This window comes from Pseudopodoces humilis, chromosome 1 (assembly GCF_049639895.1).
Source record: "Pseudopodoces humilis isolate 2021_Gansu_Grassland_sample_001 chromosome 1, ASM4963989v1, whole genome shotgun sequence".
NCBI lineage: Eukaryota > Metazoa > Chordata > Aves > Passeriformes > Paridae > Pseudopodoces > Pseudopodoces humilis.
This window is the reverse complement of record NC_142200.1, coordinates 29,711,863-29,731,862: the sequence shown is the minus strand read 5'-3', so window position 1 is coordinate 29,731,862 and position 20,000 is coordinate 29,711,863. Positions and strand designations below refer to the sequence as shown.

At 37.9% G+C, this 20,000-nt stretch overlaps 1 protein-coding gene across 4 annotated transcripts in view; it reads left to right on the top strand.

Annotated features, from left to right (window-relative positions):
• The window catches only part of ZFHX4 (zinc finger homeobox 4), a 149,617-nt gene that overhangs the window by 125,112 nt on the left and 4,505 nt on the right, over nucleotides 1-20,000 (top strand). For all 4 annotated transcript variants that reach the window (XM_014255448.2, XM_014255443.2, XM_088052438.1 and 1 more), the window contains exons 6-9: nucleotides 5,185-5,318; nucleotides 5,475-5,675; nucleotides 8,059-8,176; nucleotides 8,993-14,389. In XM_014255448.2, the coding sequence (XP_014110923.1) occupies nucleotides 5,185-5,318; nucleotides 5,475-5,675; nucleotides 8,059-8,176; nucleotides 8,993-14,389 (5,850 nt within the window). The remainder of the gene's footprint in view (nucleotides 1-5,184; nucleotides 5,319-5,474; nucleotides 5,676-8,058; nucleotides 8,177-8,992; nucleotides 14,390-20,000) is intronic.

Sequence of the window (20,000 nt, the reverse complement as noted above, 5' to 3'; positions counted from 1 at the left end):
ACACCCAAATTCACCCACACTGCAATTTGCTCTTTACACGTTAAACATTTTTGAATTTATTTCCAAAAAAATTATAGATGGCCGTTTCTATGCCAAGTCAATTCAGAAGAGTGACTAAAAGATTAAAGCGTCCTTTGAGTTTGCTTGTTGATGGGCTAAGGTCAGTACCCATCACAGTTTACAACCTCGACTGCTCTTCAGTCGCTTTATTTTTTGAGATCAAGAGACTGAGGGAAGGCTGATGATGACAAGGATGATGTTGAGCAAGAAGCTGTGTTGTGGTTTAAAATATATATTCCCCTTGGCTGGCTCTCTGACTTGGTCAAAGCTGTCTGCAGTGCAGTAGAGCCGTGCTCCCAGGCTGACACAGGTCCTCCTATGCAGTCTGCTCAGGGGCTGGCCTGGACACTCCCCAGGAGAGGGGACACAGCCACTCGCAGCCTGCATTTCCTACCATACACTTCACCCAGGGGACAGTATGAACCTCCTCAGGGAATTTAGCAGCCCTTTCTTTTTCTTAGGCTGGTCCATTTATAGCTGTTTAGGAAAGAATACGGTATGAAAGAAAAAAAAAAAAAAGAAAAGAAAAAAGAAAAGAAAAAAAATGGAAAAAAAATACTGAAGGGGAATTCTCAAAATTCCATCAGGATTAGCCACTCATAAGGGCCAAGTTTAATTAGGACAAACCTATATCCAGATGCCTACTGGGTGCACTACTAAAAAACAGCATAATTGTTCTGCATTCCCGTGCCAGCAATTACACAAATAACTTTGCAGTAAGATTCATATAAAAACAAGGGCTGAAATACATGATTGCCTTTGTGCTTTGCAAAAAATAGTTTGTACTGTAAAATCCTGAATATTTTAGAAACTTTTATTTTCCTAATCTAAATTAATTCTGCATATGTAACATTCCAACCATCATCTTAATTTTCACTCAGCTGACAAGTATTTCTAATGACTGCATAACTGCTTCTGTATAATTGAATGTTAATTTGGGCTTTCTCATGAATTGAGTGTTGCAAGTCTTGCCAAAGAAATCTCAGGAAAACCAATAAATTAATCACAATACTAACAAGTTAGACAGGAAAGTGGTGTGACCCTTCTTTAGCATAGAATCTATTAGACAAGAAAGGATTAACAGGTATTTAGTAACAGTGTGTTTGTGTAAGCTGTTGTGCTGCCTTGCTTACCTTATCTCAAGGAGAAGAGCTTTCAAAATGAGACTTGGCAATATGCAAGTTATATTTGTTGAATATTCATTCAGAATAGAAAAGCCTACTAATGCCTCATTTATATTGTCATTTAAATCTAGTGCCACTTTAGATTAATTATAATCCAAATTACAGCTCTATGCAGTGCAAGAATTAATATGGAATTTATCCAGATTAATACATTTGCATTGAAAATGTAATATGTCTCTGCCATGGCTAAGGGGAGCACTTTTTAATAAGGTAGTAAACATGAGGAAGGATGGAAATTAACCTTCATTATTGCAATGAAAATTATCCTTTCATTCTACTCTAATTAGAAAGAATACTCTACCAGTAATTATAATTTTAGAATTATTTTGTGTCTGAATAACATCATCTGATGTGTCAGAAGTCTTAAATTATGCAATCTTTATCAAATACAAAGATTCACAAATAAGAAAATAATGGTTTTATCATGGCTTTTCCAGGATTTTTTTTTCTCACTAGTATAAGTACTTTATTAACTTTCTCCTTCTTATTAGTCACACAAACATTTTTATTTTTATTTTGGAGCTTCAAAATATATTACAAAGATGATGACATCTGAATTGCAGTGAATTGTGTCATTTTTATATTAGCAATCCTACACAAGTTAAATAATTCTGTTACTGACAGGCAATCATTGCCTAGTCTACTTTATGGTACTTATTTATAATTAAACTTACTTTTTGAGCTAAATGTATTGAAATTGTATTATTCATCTAAAATAAGATGTGTATTTTATATTATGAAAAGAATTTCAGTTGTGTTTCGCAATTGCAAAAAGCCTTCAAATAATGTGTCTCAAGGATAAAAAGTGAGCATTTAAAACACTGTGTAACAACTGGATTTATTCTGTTCCTACAATGCCTGGTAAGTATGGCATGGCATTGGAACGTGTAGCTATGAAAAGAGTGCACACAGCATGCTCAAGACCATAAGATTTTCTCTTCTCTTTCCCTCCTCCCTTGATACCCTTTCTATACAACCATAGGTGTTGACAGCTTTTCTACCAAAGCTCCCTAAAACAGCGAACTCAACGTGGAAAGCAGAGTGCTACAGCGAGACAGGTGGTAGTAACTGGACCACTGGTTAAAAAGCCTAAATCTGCTTTTGACATTTTCACTTTGGCCTGGGGACTCTGGTCTTCTCCATGTGCAGGGGCGAGTGACTCCCGGATGCCAGAGGGCAAAATCAACCACATTTTCTTTTCTTTAAAGCTCTCCATAAGTCCCAGACTCAGTTACATTACTATTGGCCAGATGCAACTTCAGTCATATAAGAAGTAACAGTGCTTGAGGTTGAATGAATCCAGAGCCAAACGACAACAAAAACAACAAAGCCTCTGTAAACTTTGACAGTTTATATAAATATCATAGTAAACATTGTAAAAAGCTGTGCTTTGTTATGCATTTATTGACCCCAGCACAGTGTTTTATAACTCTACTGGTTTATTATATTAACCGCAAAAGAAATTTAACCAAAAACCCCCCCTTGTTTTTATAGAAACAAGAACTATGTGTTTCATGATTATTATAGGCCCTTTGAAGTAATTAAGTTATTCCATCCTGTGGTGGAAGATGATGTGTAATATTAACCTTGTGTGTGCCCAGGCGCACACAGAGTGTGCTTCAAGATAAGTTTCACCAGCAGTTAAATATCACTGCTAAAACAGTTAGATGCACTTTCACAACTAAATTCTGAAGAAGAATTTGGTTTGTAATTTCTGTAACATCCAGTTGAGAACCATCTAGGGTGATGGGAGGAAGAGGAGGTGGAATTTTTTCATTTTGTTTTTTAAATTCAGCTTCCAGTATAACAATGTCTGTTTGCATCAACTGAGATTCTGGTCCATTTGTCTTTAAAAAGGCTATTTTGAAAGTGACATATTATAAAATAAAAAACAGTAGAGATGTTTTCGACAGTTGAAAATGGAAAGATGTTAATGATTTGAATCTCTCCTTCTAAAACCCAAGAAACAACTTTTCTCTCTTAATATAGTATGTCAGTCTTTTACTTCCCATAATTCTCACAGCTAAGATACATAAACGTTATGTAAATACAGATAGGCCAGGGAGTACTCTATTAGTAGTCATAAAGCAAAGTAAGTAATAAAATGGTGCCTTATGTGATTTCATCACTTAGATTTTACCTTGAGCATAGGTTGTCCCCTGGGTTGTTGGCCCAGCAGTGACTGAGCAGTCTAAAAGAGGCCTCCAAGATCTGTTCCTGAGAGTGCAAAAATTCAAGGGGCTCCAAACAGGGACTTGTTCAGGTGATAAACAAATGATGATGAATTGATCATTATAAATAGAGAGATACAGAAGGAATAAGCTTTAATTTGAGCTAGAACATGCAAATATTACTGGCCCAAGTTGCACCAAAAGAGATAATTAACAACTTAGAGATGAAAGTCAATGTGTGGGGAAATCACCATTAAGGTAAAAGTCATAAAATATGTTTTATTGTTGTTTTTTTTCTGTAAGTGCCCTTCAGAAAATGTCCCTGAATGATTCAGTTTTCAATTAGTTATTATTTTACCATGAGGATTTGGTATTTACCTTGAAAACCATTCTTTTATTTTGCTTGTCTTTAATGTTGTCTTTGTAAGATCAAATATTGCACAAAGTCTATATGAAAATAATAATAATAAAAAGTTCTTGATTTTGTGTTCTCTTTGTTTTTGTTTACTTTGTTGCCAAAATGTCCATGACCTTATTTTTAAATTAATCCTAGGTTATTGTGCAATGAGGTGCAATTTGTTCATTTATATGAACCTTATGTGGATTGAAAAAAATCAAGATAAATCTTCATGCACAGCATACAATCAGATTACCCCTGGACTATATATTTACGTTGGGTCTGATAGCAATCAATGGTTTAGCTTCATTGCATTTCAAGATGTATTTGCACCCAGTGTCCAGTGATAGTGTCCTCACCCTGGAAATAATTTAGTTGCAAATTGACTGGAAGATGGTGAAAATTGAAAGTTAAAATTAGAAATACTCATAATAAACAGCAGAAAAAAGGTCAGATGATGCCGCACTATGATGAGATTGGAATGGTTGGTAAATGAGGTTTTGTGTTTGTCGTGAGATGTATGTGACATGCCTACCCAATGCTCTTGTAATATCCAGCCTAGCAGGAGAGATTATCTGGCAAATTGACGCTGGAAAGAATTTTCTGATGGACTGGGAAATTAGAATTGCACTCTTTTCTTTGATGTGTGCAAGACCGGGCTGCACTACACAGCTAGCTCAGGCATAATATTAAATATAGTTTTAATACTTAATAGTACAACTATCTATAGAAAACAATTATATTCTGGTTTTGATCACAAATGCCAGACTATAAAAATTCACAGTGTAAACATCTAAAGCAATCCCAAATGACTGATCTTTGTATGTAATTAATATTAAGTTAGCTCTGAAATCCTATTCTCCACAGTATTTCTTTTAAAGCCTCGCTATATTTAGCTTCAGAATAGTAACCAGGCAGGAGTTATCAAAACAGCACAATAATCATATTGCTCAGACAGTTTAGAAAAGAGAGTGGGTAATTAAACAGCAGCAAATTAATTATTTTGGAAAACAGGCTTTTTAAGCAAAAGCTGATTTGTTTTAATGTAATACACAAATTCATACTGAGCTGCTAAGGAAAGAACATTATTGATTAATCTTTAAAGGCAACCTAGGGTTATCTAAACAGTAGAGAAGAGTCCATTTTTAAATGTATTTATAGAGTATCAATGATAAAAGTGTATTTTCACCTTTGTGCTTACCAGACTTCTTTTATTCAACTTTATTTTTTTCTCAGCATTTAAAAAAAAAGCAAGCAAACAAAAAAAAAAAAACCTCAAAGACAATACAGACCTCTGAAGTCAGAGTCACTTTGTAAACCAGGGTATTTTTAAGTTTAAAACATGTTCTCAAAAATTATGTTTTCAAAACAGGAATAGTCACGCCAGAGAAGGAACCAAAAGTGAACACTGTGGTAGGGGCACAACAGCTTCTTCTGGCAAAAGAAGAGGATGGTGCAGCTAAAAAATCAAAGCCTCCAGAGGACAATAAATTTTGTCATGAGCAGGTAAAAGGAAATGTAACAATTTAATTGCATTCTAGAACTCTTTTTCAAATAACTCAAGACTGAAACAGAGATGATATGCTGTTAAAATAGCTATATCAGCAAGTTATAAAAAGCACTTTGACTAATAGCCTGCATCTTAACTTGATTTCTTTTCAGTTCTATCAATGTCCTTACTGTAACTACAACGGTAGGGACCCAAATCGTATCCAGATGCATGTCCTGTCACAGCATTCAATGCAACCTGTTATCTGCTGCCCCCTCTGCCAAGACGTCCTCAGCAACAAAATGCATCTCCAGCTTCATTTGACCCATCTGCACAGTGTGTCCCCTGACTGTGTGGAGAAACTGCTCATGACAGTAAGTGCTCCAAATACTGATACACGTGCTGCACAAACATACTTGGGCCTTGTGGGCAATGTATTTGTTGTGACACGGTATTCAGGTAGCCTGAGGAGGGGAGTGGGTCAGTACTCTTAGGTTCTCTTGTCAGCTCATCCAGTGACTGCTGTCACTTGGGAGAGTGGCTGAAGGTGGATTTCACAGATGCAAAAATCCTGTGATTCCTCATTGACATTAACCTTGGAAAAGTTAAGCCAGTCCATGTCTCTAAGTGCATACCTGAAAATTTGGTCTAATAATATCCTGGCCTCAGAAGTATTATGACTTCTGTTTGTAAAGTAATAGGAACTCCCTGGAGAATGTAGTTCCCAAACATAGAAGGATTCCTGTGTGTACCTCTAGTGTACATTACATTACATGAAATTCACTGTAAAACAGCAGTTCAAACATCCATTCAAAACAATATCAGTAAAAGCACAATCAGATCTGATACGTATTTGTTATTACAGCATGAATTCAATTAGAAAACAGACCTCCTAAGACAAGCTGGCTCTGGTTGTCTTGCCTTCTTAGACAGAAATGTACTTAGAAATCTCAGTGATCTAACTCCTTAAGTATTTACTTCTGTACCCACAGATGACTCCTTCATTTATATGGGTGTGGTTGTAGATCTACCACCTCATTCCCAACTGAAGTGGCAAAAATATTAGAAAGAATTGAGACCTCTTGACTGAAGATCTAGAGTTCCTTTTGCTTAGAGCTGATGAGCAGATATACACTCGGGGAACTTCTTTCTTTTCCTCGGTTTTCTACTAATTATAGCTCTGACAGAGCATGTAATTTTGGCCCACTGGAAGGAAAATGCAGTAGAAATTTAACTTTCACAGACCCTTTAAGGAAAATGGAAAAATATGGAATATCTCCCCTCCCATATTGAGCAGCACTAGCTTTCTTCTCAAGTTCTTCATGATTCCCTCGATGCTGATAATGAAGCAAGTTTTAAATTTTTCTTCATCAGATGCTGGGGAGTTGTCCCAATGTTTCTGAGAGGGGAAAAAGCCCTGATGTTTCCCAGAGAAAAGATTGTAAAACAAAATCTTCATAACTGAAATTGTAATTATTGCTAGCACAGATATGCTCTGAACCATCTGACAAAATAAATACTATATATAGAAAATTTTTCTTCTCTGGGCTGTTTAAAATTCCCTACATAGTTTTTTTTTTTAAAAGACCTTCCATCCTAAGTAAACTCAGTCATTAGTCCTGTGAGAGGATGCTATTAATGCCATGTTTAAATCACAAAAGTACTAAACCCAGGTGGATTTTTTTTAAATGTCTAGAACATTTTTTCCAGGAGGCAACTTGTATATATATATTTATATATAATCTATGTAATTCTTATGTATCCAATGTTAAGAGGAACAAAAGATATTTCTACTCATACCTCATAATGAATGTAGCCTCCATTATTTATTTACAACTCAAAAATCTCTTCTGTGGATATTCTTTTTACCTCTGTATGAAAGAAGTGCTATCCCTCTGTTAGAGAAGAGGAGCTGTAGCACAGTCTGGACTGATTTACCCAAGGTTCTTTAGAAAGAATCTGGCAGTGCAGGAGCTTGAACTTAAACTTGCTTAGTCTTAATAGGACAGTCCTATATTTCTGATATGAATTTGTTTTAAAGGTCAAAGTATAATAAAAACATGAAATGTTGAGCAAGTTGATATTCATATCAACTTAGCTAAACTGAATACTTCCAGGTTGAGTACATCCTTCAAATATTTCTATCTATAATTTGAAAGCATAACACAACAGATAAAACAATCTGAAGAAGATACATAAGAAATTGAAGTCAAGAAAGAAATAAAACAATCTAATTTTAAATAGAGATAAGTTGTTACTTCCCTATTGAAATAAATATCATTTTCTTTCAAAGATCATGGAATGTCCATCATTTATGTAAAAAAAATACAGGCGAAGAAAAGCAGGAATGCCCTCAGTGAAAGACTGACTGTGACCATATCTCAATATGATCTCTGTATTTGGAGGATATCATAGAAGAATTCCCTTGATAAATCAAATGACCCTACCAAAGTCAGCAAAACCTTCTTTCTGGTGATACTGAGACCAATGAAATATTGTGTGCATGTAGTTCTATGGCATCCCCTTATTGTGTATTACTTTGAGTTGATTCTCCACCAAGGGACACATGATGCTCTGGATTATGATCTGTCAAAAACCATAATCAAGGACTGAATGAGGATCTTGATTTCTGACAGTCATCCAGATACAGTGGATTTTTTGAATTCTGATTTCATAGTGTTGTATCGTATTAAATAGTGGGAGTTTTTAAATAGTGGGAGTTTTTCTGCAATAATACCATATTCTTGGTTTTCAAAGGTTCCTGTACCAGATGTCATGATGCCCAATAGTATGCTATTGCCAGCAGCTGCTTCAGAGAAATCTGAACGTGATACACCTGCAACCATTACAGCTGAGGGATCTGGGAAATATCCAGGTATGCAAGAAAAAGCCAGACATGTAAAAGATAGGTATGGGCAATTTAGAAATAAAACTAATTGTTACTTAGTAAAGGAAATCTTTTTTTGGCTTGATTATAGCCGCAGAGATAAAAATATAAATGTAGCAAGGGGTCTGAATTTGACTGAGCTAGTAGAATGCACATGTATGCCAGACTCTTCGCTTTTGGTGGAGGTAAAATCAAACAGCAGTGCCTAGCCACTTTGAGGGCAAGATCCTCTTTGTTTAACCAGCAAATAAGACCCAGTCCCAGAAGACAGTGGCACTTTCACCATCAATGGGGAATGTTAGGTAAGTGATTTTGTCTTCATTTGCAATAGCAAGTTTCTGGTCCTGGATACTTACTGTATTATGCACTGGGAAATTTTGCTAGTTTCCACAGCATGCTCCTCCCTCTCTTCTCAGACCACTATCATCATCTTTCTAATCATCTGTCCTACCTATTGTCCCCATTTTCTACTCTTTCCCTCTTTCCTACTCTTTTATTTCCTTTTCTTATTTGTTGCTCCCATTGTACCAATAAACTCCTACCTTCTGGCAAAGAAAAGTCCTCTGCCAGTGCTCAGCCAGATGCCAACCTGATCATTGTGTATGGGTTTTATTCCTTTTTTTAAACTCCTGTTTGTCCTGCCTGCTGTATTTTCTGGAACAAGGACAGGTTGTTATATTTTGCTAAGCTGACACATGGCATACTAGGTGCCTTTCTTGATATCTGATGAAAAAGTAAATTAAAAGGAATACTGTGTGCTTTCTCTTCTACTTGTGTAAAATACACTTCACTTTCTTTAACTAGGTGAAAGTCCTGTGGATGAGAAAAGTACCCCTGGGATCGATGAATCAAAAACTGGAATGGAAATTAAGACTGAGGAACAGAAGCCACCTAAGGAATCTACTGAAACACCAGATTGGAATAAGAGCAGCAGTAAAGATATAAAGACCACTGACTCTATGACAGACCAGCTAAATGAGCAGCAGAAGAAGCAACAGCTGTCTGTTTCTGACCGCCATGTCTATAAGTACCGTTGTAACCACTGTAGCTTGGCTTTTAAGACTATGCAGAAGCTTCAGATACATTCCCAGTACCACGCTATTCGGGCGGCTACCATGTGTAGCCTTTGCCAACGTAGCTTCCGTACATTCCAGGCTTTAAAAAAACACTTGGAAGCAGGCCACCCTGAACTCAACGAAGCTGAACTTCAGCAGCTATGTGCATCTTTACCTGTCAATGGTGAACTGTGGGCAGAAAGTGAAAATATGGCACAAGATGATCATGCACTAGAACAGGAAATAGAAAGAGATTATGAGATGGACCAGGAAGGTAAAGCAAGTCCTGTAGGAAGTGATAGTAGCTCTATTCCAGATGATATGGGCTCGGAACCAAAGCGGACCTTACCTTTTAGAAAAGGGCCAAATTTTACTATGGAAAAATTTCTAGATCCATCTCGCCCATATAAGTGTACAGTGTGTAAAGAGTCTTTCACCCAAAAGAATATTCTCTTGGTCCACTATAACTCAGTGTCCCATCTGCATAAACTCAAAAAAGTTTTGCAGGAAGCATCGAGTCCTGTCCCCCAAGAAACCAACAACAGCACTGACAACAAACCCTACAAGTGCAGCATCTGTAATGTTGCATATAGCCAAAGTTCTACATTGGAAATCCATATGAGATCTGTGCTTCATCAGACAAAGGCAAGGGCTGCAAAACTAGAACCAAGTGGTAATATAAGTAGCGGAAATAGTGTAGCAGGGAATGTTAATAGCCCCAGCCAAGGAATGCTAGAGTCTATGAGCTTACCAGCAGTTAACAGCAAAGAAACACATTTAGATGCCAAAGAATTAAATAAAAAGCAAGCTTCTGAATTAATTTCTGCTCAGCCTACACATCACCCACCCCAGTCACCAGCACAACTTCAAATGCAACTACAGCATGAACTGCAACAACAAGCTGCATTCTTTCAACCGCAGTTTCTAAATCCAGCTTTTTTGCCTCACTTTCCAATGACACCAGAAGCACTGCTCCAATTTCAACAGCCACAGTTCCTTTTCCCATTCTATATACCTGGGACGGAATTTAGCTTAAGCCCAGATCTGGGTTTGCCTGGTTCTGCCACATTTGGTATGCCTGGAATGGCTGGTATGACGGGATCGCTGCTTGAAGATTTGAAGCAGCAGATACAAACTCAGCACCATGTTGGCCAAACCCAGCTACAGATACTGCAGCAACAGGCACAACAGTATCAGTCCACCCAACCCCAGCTTCAGTCCCAGAAGCAGCAGCAGCAAAGTAGTAAGCTGATGAAAGCAGAGCAAAATACCTTAGTAAGTACAGACTGCCAGCTGATAAAGGACATGCCATCATATAAGGAGTCAGAAGAAGTTTCTGAAAAACATGAGAAGCCAAAGCAAGAATTTACTAATGAGAATGAAGGACTAAAAGAAAACAAAGATGTGAAGAAGCCAAAATCCTCAGAACCAGCCATCCCACCACCCAGAATAGCTTCTGGAGCAAGGGGGAATGCAGCCAAGGCTTTGTTGGAGAACTTTGGGTTTGAGTTAGTTATCCAATACAATGAGAACAGACAAAAAGTGCAGAAAAAAAGCAAGACTGGGGATGGTGAAAACACAGACAAACTGGAGTGTGGAACCTGCAGTAAGCTTTTTTCCAACATTCTTATTTTGAAGAGTCATCAAGAACACGTGCATGGACATTTTTTTCCATATGGAGCATTAGAAAAATTTGCCCGACAATACAGGGAGGCGTATGACAAACTTTATCCAATTTCTCCATCTTCTCCAGAAACGCCACCACCTCCACCACCGCCTCCTCCACCACCTCCTCCTCCTCCTCCTCCAACTCCTTCTCAGCCTTCTTCAGCTGGAGCTGGAAAAATACAAAACACAACTCCCACACCTTTGCAGGCTCCACCACCTACACCTCCACCACCACCTCCTCCACCACCACCTCCACCTCCTCCACCACCACCACCATCAGCCCCACCTCAAGTCCAGCTTCCCGTTTCACTTGATCTTCCACTTTTCCCTCCAATTATGATGCAGCCAGTGCAACATCCTGCACTGCCTCCTCAGCTTGCCCTCCAGCTGCCACCAATGGATACTTTATCTGCCGATCTTACTCAGCTTTGCCAGCAGCAGCTGGGATTAGATCCCAATTTTCTGCGGCACTCTCAGTTCAAGCGTCCACGTACTAGAATCACAGATGACCAGTTAAAAATCTTGCGGGCTTATTTTGATATTAACAATTCTCCGAGTGAAGAACAGATCCAAGAAATGGCTGAGAAATCTGGTCTTTCGCAGAAAGTTATCAAGCACTGGTTTCGAAATACGCTGTTTAAAGAGCGACAGAGAAACAAGGATTCTCCATATAATTTCAGCAATCCTCCTATAACAGTGTTGGAAGATATCAGAATAGATCCTCAGCCTTCAGCTGTAGAACCCTACAAGTCTGATGCGTCTTTCAGCAAGAGGTCATCCAGGACTCGATTTACTGACTACCAGCTTCGTGTCCTCCAAGACTTCTTTGACACAAATGCTTATCCAAAGGATGATGAAATCGAACAGCTTTCAACCGTACTTAACCTACCTACTCGAGTTATTGTCGTATGGTTCCAAAATGCACGACAAAAAGCTCGCAAAAGTTACGAGAATCAAGCTGAAACTAAAGACAATGAGAAAAGGGAACTGACGAATGAGCGTTACATCCGAACCAGTAACATGCAGTATCAGTGCAAAAAGTGCAGTGTGGTTTTCCCCAGGATCTTTGATTTAATTACGCACCAGAAAAAGCAGTGTTATAAAGATGAAGATGATGATGCTCAAGATGAAAGCCAAACTGAAGACTCTATGGATGCCTCTGATCAAACAGTGTATAAGAACTGTACAGTTTCTGGCCAAAATGACTCGTCAAAAAGCCTGACAGTCACAGCAGCAAGCTCTGGCTCTGGTTCTAGTACTCCTTTGATTCCATCACCCAAACCAGAACCTGAGAAGGCTTCCCCTAAGCCAGAGCCCACAGAAAAACCAAAACAAAATGAAACCACCTCTAAGCAAACAGATACAACTTCCCAAAGCACCAAACCAGTACAGTCTACTCCAGTAACATCTTCTGAGCCTCAGCCCTCAGCTTCTCAACCACCACAACAAAAGCAATCCCAGATTGTAGGGAGACCTCCTTCTGCATCACAAAACACACCTGTTCCTTCCAGTCCTTTGCCAATTTCAATGACTTCTCTACAGAATAGTCTACCTCCTCAGTTATTACAGTATCAGTGTGATCAGTGTACAGTTGCCTTTCCAACTCTAGAACTTTGGCAAGAGCACCAGCACATGCATTTCCTAGCAGCCCAAAACCAATTTCTTCACTCACAGTTTTTAGAAAGACCGATGGATATGCCCTACATGATATTTGACCCAAATAATCCTTTGATGACTGGACAATTACTTAACAGTTCTCTTGCTCAGATTCCACCCCAAACTGGCTCATCACATACAGCACACCCTGCTACAGTTTCTGGTTCCCTGAAACGGAAACTAGATGATAAAGAAGACAATAACTGTAGTGAGAAGGAGGGAGGAAACAGTGGAGAAGATCAACATCGTGATAAGCGTTTAAGAACTACAATTACTCCAGAGCAGCTGGAAATACTCTACGAAAAGTACCTGCTAGATTCCAATCCCACCAGAAAGATGCTAGATCATATTGCACGTGAAGTGGGACTGAAAAAGAGAGTCGTACAAGTCTGGTTTCAAAATACAAGAGCCCGAGAAAGAAAGGGACAATTCCGTGCAGTTGGTCCAGCCCAGTCCCATAAAAGGTGTCCTTTTTGTCGAGCTCTGTTTAAAGCAAAATCTGCTTTAGAAAGTCACATCCGCTCTCGACATTGGAATGAAGGAAAACAGGCCGGCTATAGTTTGCCTCCAAGTCCTTTGATATCAAATGAAGATGGAGGAGAAAGTCCACAAAAGTACATATTTTTTGATTACCCATCACTGTCATTAGCAAAAACTGAATTATCAAGCGAAAATGAATTAGCCTCCACTGTATCAACCCCTGTTAGCAAAACTGCAGAAATGTCACCGAAGAACCTTTTAAGTCCTTCTTCTTTTAAAGCAGAGTCTAGTGAGGATATAGAGAATTTGAATGCCCCTCCTGCTGACTCTGGGTATGATCAAAACAAGACTGACTTTGATGAGACTTCATCAATTAATACAGCAATTAGTGATGCCACAACAGGGGATGAGGGGAACAATGAAATGGAAAGCACAGCTGGCAGTTCAGGGGATGCAAAACCTGCATCACCCCCCAAAGAACCAAAACCGCTTGTCAATGACACACTACCCAAAGCAGCAACTACACCTACAAATGAGAATACTGATGATAAATTTCTCTTTTCCCTAACAAGCCCTTCAATACACTTCAGTGAAAAAGATGGCGACCATGACCAAAGTTACTACATTACTGATGACCCTGATGATAATGCCGATCGCAGTGAGACTTCAAGCATAGCTGATCCAAGTTCACCTAACCCATTTGGAGCTAGCAATCCCTTTAAATCCAAAAACAGTGATCGGCCAGGCCACAAACGTTTCCGAACACAAATGAGTAACCTTCAGCTTAAAGTTCTCAAGGCTTGCTTTAGTGACTACCGGACTCCAACCATGCAGGAATGTGAAATGCTAGGGAATGAGATTGGTCTGCCCAAACGTGTGGTTCAGGTCTGGTTTCAGAATGCCCGGGCTAAAGAAAAGAAATTCAAAATTAACATAGGGAAGCCATTCATGATAAATCAGACTGGACCTGATGGGACAAAGCCAGAATGTTCTCTTTGTGGTGTGAAATATTCTGCACGTTTGTCCATAAGAGATCATATCTTCTCCAAACAACATATTACAAAAGTGAGAGAAACTGTGGGAAGTCAGCTAGACCGGGAGAAAGATTATTTAGCTCCTACAACGGTTAGACAGCTGATGGCACAGCAAGAATTGGATCGCATAAAGAAGGCTACTGATGTGCTAGGATTAACAGTACAGCAGCCAGGCATGATGGACAGCAGTTCTCTTCATGGTATCAGTTTGCCAGCAGCTTATCCAGGACTCCCTGGCCTTCCTCCTGTTCTTCTGCCTGGAATGAATGGTCCATCCTCCTTACCTGGATTTCCACAAAGTTCAAACAGTAAGTCTATAAGGGGATGATTTTCTCATTTTACTAATTTGATCATCTTGCACAGTAACCATCCCCTTCTAAGACAAAGCATGTTATGCAGTCCTGTCATGCTTGTTAGACTGGTGTGAATCACTAAGAATACTCCTGTGGGGTATACTCAGTGCATTTCTCCACTTATGCTGTAGCCTGGATGATATATCTGACTTCTCCCAAAAAAAAAAAAAAAAAAAAAGAGAAAAATAGAGAAATGTTTTTAGCCAATACTAAGTTTTTCTAACAAAAGCAGTAGAAATATATAATTTTTATACTTATTTGTTTATTTTCAATGATACTCCTTTAGTCAAAACATGGATTAGAATTTTGTATGTAAATTTTTGTATGCAAATATTTAATGTAATATCTCATTAAGCACAAAATAGATTCTCACATTGTCAGTTCATCAGGTAATTGGTTCATCTCTTAGACCACTCCAACCTGTTGTTTGATCCAGAATAAATATTTAATATAAATGCTGCCCAGGACCCTCTATTATATTTCTGAATAACTGCCTGCTAAAATAAAAAATGGTTTTTTGAAAGTGATTTGTAAAGGCAGTTTCAATTGTAATCCAAATTCCAGTATATAAAGTCATTGCAGACATGTACCACTTCATTTGGGCTTGCACATTTAACAGAACAGCTAACTCGTTTTACTGACAGTTTTGACTCTTGTGTTACTCTGGCTTTTGCTCACATTGGAAAGCACTCCATCTTGCAATAAGTTCCACTGATGCTAAGGAACCAAGTTTTCTGCAGCAGGATTTTTTTAGTCCTCAAAGAATGAACCTAATGTATTTCTTGAACTAGGCTCCAGTTTTACAGTCTAGGTTCATTGTGACTGCAACCTTCCAGACTGAAGCTTTCACAGTCATCTTCTAATTTTGCATATTCATATCAAATATGTACACAGAAGAGTTAGGAAGCTAGTGAACACCTCTCACCTCATTTTATTCAGTAATCCCACTTGCTGTTGATCTCTAAACTCTGCTTTAGAAAGCAACACACTTTGGCAAGTAAAATAAAGGCTTAATCACCAGTGTTATTACTGAGACTGAGACTGTAGCAGTGTCTTCTCTACTACCCAGGTCTACTTTGATTGATGATGATCATGTTATTCTTTCCCTAAGTGGTGGTCAAAGCATCTTGTTTTTCTCTTCATTGGATCAGAGAGGCTTTCCTTCCACAATGGAGTCTCTGGCTGAGTGCCCTCTGGCTTTTGTCAAACAGTTATTGGCACAGAGATTGCATATAAAGGAAATATAAAGTTGCTGTATTTCCTTCTTAATGGCATACAGTGTCCTGGTCCTAAAATGGCTGGTTGTTGTTCATTAAAATTATAGATATAGTTTGTCTATATAACTTTGCAAAAAAGCTTTGGCTAGGTTGACCTTCAGGTAAAAAGGGCTTCAGAAAACTAGGCTTTGTCTGTATTGCCCAAAGGAATTTACTTGGATATATATTCTTTTAGTTCAGTACCAGGAAGTTCCCATGCAAAGTGTGTCTGGGGAATGGTCATGGACCCATGGACCCAACCTCTCAGCTGTGCTCAGGAGTTGTTTAGGAGGAGACTAGTTGGCCTAGGCCAAAACAGTGACCGTAACCATTCTTTCTGTTTAAATTTACAGAAGGTTTACTCTCAGTTTCTGGGAAATGTTGCCTGATACTCTAACTCACTGGTATCAATGTAGCCTCAAAGTCTGTAAATTTTAATAATACAAAAGGCATTATTACTGGCCAAGTGTTCCATAACAATTGCGTTTTCAGATTTTCTAATTTCCACCAAATATCTTTTCTTTGATATGCACAGTGCACTGCCAGCTGAGATGGATTTTTACCCTCTTTCATCTTTCATTTTCTTAAGGTTAATTAGCCCATTGTGGGCAAAGCCCACTGTGTAAACCAGCTACTAGAATCTTGTTGTTAACTTCCTCTTCTGCCATATGCTAAACAGCCCCTACATCCCCCTTTTGTTGCCTGGAAAATACTTGCATACATAAATCTCCATTCCCTAATGATACATAATGGAGCAGTGATAGTGAGTGGAAAGAAAAAAAATAAGAGAGATTATTTTAATCATTCATCATAGAAAAACAGTAATGTACTTAGAAGTGCTCCAGTATATGCTCAACACTAGTATTTTCTGCACCTAATTAACCCATTTCTATTTTCTTCTCTACCCTACTCTGTCTGATAGCTCACATTCATATTTGATGCTAAGAATCGCTTAAGTATCTTTTTGGAAGCAAGCTTCCAAGCAAGCTTTTCTTTGGCTGCAGTTCTTCTTATAGCGTGTATATTTTCAGTGAGCAGGACAATTGCTCTGCATCATTCTTTGCATGAAGGATTTGCTGAAGCTTCCTGACGACTCACTATCTTACAGTTCAAGTCTACTTCTTGTGAATTCCTCGGCAAGTGTATAATTTCTTCTCTCTAGGACCCAAACCCAAAAATGCACTTCAGAAGAAGCCTCACTGGGATCCCTTATATTGAAGTATTTACTTGCTTTTACTGATGCTTACAGGGTTGATAACTGGTTTTCCTATGGCAAAGCCCATCCATTCTGTCCTACATGTTTGTTTAAGGGACAATGTTAACATTAGTAAGATCCTCAATTTGACAAAATGTGTTTACTCAGAAAACTGTTGAAACCAAATTGTAAACACCAAAGTTAAGATTCTCCTTTGTAATTCACTAACATCATACTTAAAATTCTCCTTTGTGATTTGCTTTCCTCATGCTAGACAGAGAAATAGCATTGCTTAGGTTCACTGGTTAAAAGAGGTTTATAAGAGATTTCATTTTCATGTTTGACCATCCAGTATTTTTTATCAATTTCAAAATAAAGAATACCCAGCTAAATTTTTCAAAATACTATGCTTTTTTAAATGCCATATTTGCTTTTACAAAAGGTTTGAAATGGAACACATGAAAATAATGCAAATTCACAAAAAATGGAATGATTCAAACTACAGTTCATTTTATCTTCTTTATATCGTGCTTAAACCAGGTGATTACTTGTAAATATTAGATTTTGCAAAATAAGATAGCTTCATTTCTGAATAAAAGGATATATTAACTTTAAATTCTATTATTTTGTTCTTAAACCAGTGGATTTTAATGTCAGAATTATGGTGTGGTTCTGAGTTTATGTGTCACAATCCTCTCACCTGTGGGATACATTTTTCTAGATAAAGTAATTTTACCATCTTATGGGCATCAAATGCTGAGCAAGGTCTGAAAATTATTGCGGTGTTTGCTCAGCATAATTCCTAATAAGGAGTTTTTCGGTGGAGTTCTAATTCATACAGAATTTTAGTTCCAGCTCATCTTTATTCGTCAAGCTTCTTCTTATTTTCTAGGTGACTGTAGATAGAAGAGTTCACCTGCTGTTTTCAGCTGTTCTTAAAATTCACACTCTCTTTTTTCCTAGCTTTGTGTTTTGCCTATGATCCCTTGCAGAAAGGGATTCATCTTGCTTCTAGCTATTGATACTGGTTCTATGAACCTTTTAATGTCATCATCGTTACCATAGGTTCTTTGCACATCACTTCAGCCTGGGCTGCCTTGAAGATTCACAGCAGCTTTTTCCAAGAATGCACACATCACTGGGTAATATGTACTTAGTGGGTTTTGAAATCTTATCAAGAGAGAAATTTGATTCATCAGCAATGACTTTGGTTACTGTAATAAATTCTGTTCTCTGTTTGTTTTTGGCCCATTGGTAGCAGCTTCATTTTTATATTTTTAGGCCTCCATTTCCTCCAAGTAAAAGAGAAGTCTCCTCTTTGATAGTCACTTTAAAGAGTTAGCAGAATTAGAATGTTTGTTCATGATTAGTGCATTTCTACTCTGTATCTCTCATGTCTTTAAATTGAGCATTAGTTTCATCAGGTTTTTCATTTAGTTTTAAAAACCCTCATTCCACATTTGCCTTCCAATAAAACAAGTGGATCACTCTGTTCTAAAGCAATCTGTCAGAATATTTCACCGAATTACATATATTTCAACTAAATTCCAAAGAATATCTGGAAAATGGAATAGATCTTGACATTTGTAGGCATCATCATTATGATTAGGCTGAAGACATCAACATGTCCAAGCATTGAAGAGGTTAAGAATAAAACAAAATTGGAAAAATCCTCAGTAGGTGACAAGCCCAAATAACCATGACAAATCTAGGGCAACAGTTCACATTAACTGCATCATTCATGTGTTTTCCATCTACACTGTTTATCATTTCATATATTTTCAGTAGGCTCCACACACAATTGCCTGTTGCTTCCTGTTGGAAGCATAGGGGCAAGTAATAGAATCTTCAGTGTTATTGTGCACTAACTCTGGTAATTACCCACTTTTTAATTATAGCTGTTTTGACTTGTTTCACTGTACTATCTAATTCGTGCTCACAATGCGTTTTAACTCCTTAGTGTTTCCTTACCATTAAATAGGACTAATGACACAGTGACAAACATTAAATGGCCTCTTTGTTAAATCTGATAATTATTCTCTTTGAATCCTAATTGCTTGATTCTTAAGTAATGCTAAGCACCTGGATATTGATGATTTAAACATTATTCTTGTTCACTCCATCAATGCTTCCTTGTGGCTAATACCTATCTAGCCTCCATTACAGAGCCTGCACTTATTGTTCTCTTATCCGTGCACTAGTGGACTGTTCCTGATATAACTTCACTTTTACAGTTCCGTGTGCATGACACACTTTGTGTGCTCTGTTCTCTAGCAAACTGACTTGTCTGAAAAAACAACAATAGCTGTAATGTACAGCCTCTTACAGTCAGTCGCCTTTTCTACCCTGTGCTATCATTTAATTTTCTGACCAACTATACATCTCACAGAAAGTTGCTTTTTTAATAGACTGTTACCAGTCACTGCACTATATCTTGTACTTGAAACAGAGAAAAGATTTCTTCCATTAAGTTATGAGGCATACTTCTTGTGTGTATGCACCCTCCAGACAGAAACCTCCATCCCTGGGTTGCTTTCTCTAATGAGGTGGAGGACGTCATGGCTGCATGCTTCAAGTAAACCAAAAACAGCAGCTTTCCTGTGTTAAAGTACTTTAGTGCTATTACGCTTACTTCCCAGCAAAGACTGCATTGACCTGATTGTTGTGGTAAGGAAAGCTCAACTCTCAAAAATGAAAATGTAAGCTGTGTGGTGTCCCAGTAATGAATAGCATTGACCTGATTGCTGTTAGTTTTTTGAATGGTCATTTCCTGTTGATATTTACTTACCTAAACATCTTTCTTTATTATTATTGCATTTCCCCCCAGCAATTTGGATAAAGATTCCTTTTTATTTGAGATCTAATTACTTGTAGTGAGCACCATAATTACCAGGTTTCTTAGGTGAAGGATGTGTGGGTTATATCATCCCAGAGGCATGATAAAAATTAGTTAAAATGAACAACAAAGTAGAGATCTCTCAAAGTATCAATTAGAGGGAAGCACTCTCACTGTGCTTAATGCTTCTTTTCTAATAATCTACTACCAAGCCTACAGAAGAAAATGAACAAAAAAAAGGGGAGTGTTATTTCTACAGGTATAAATCTGATCCTGCCA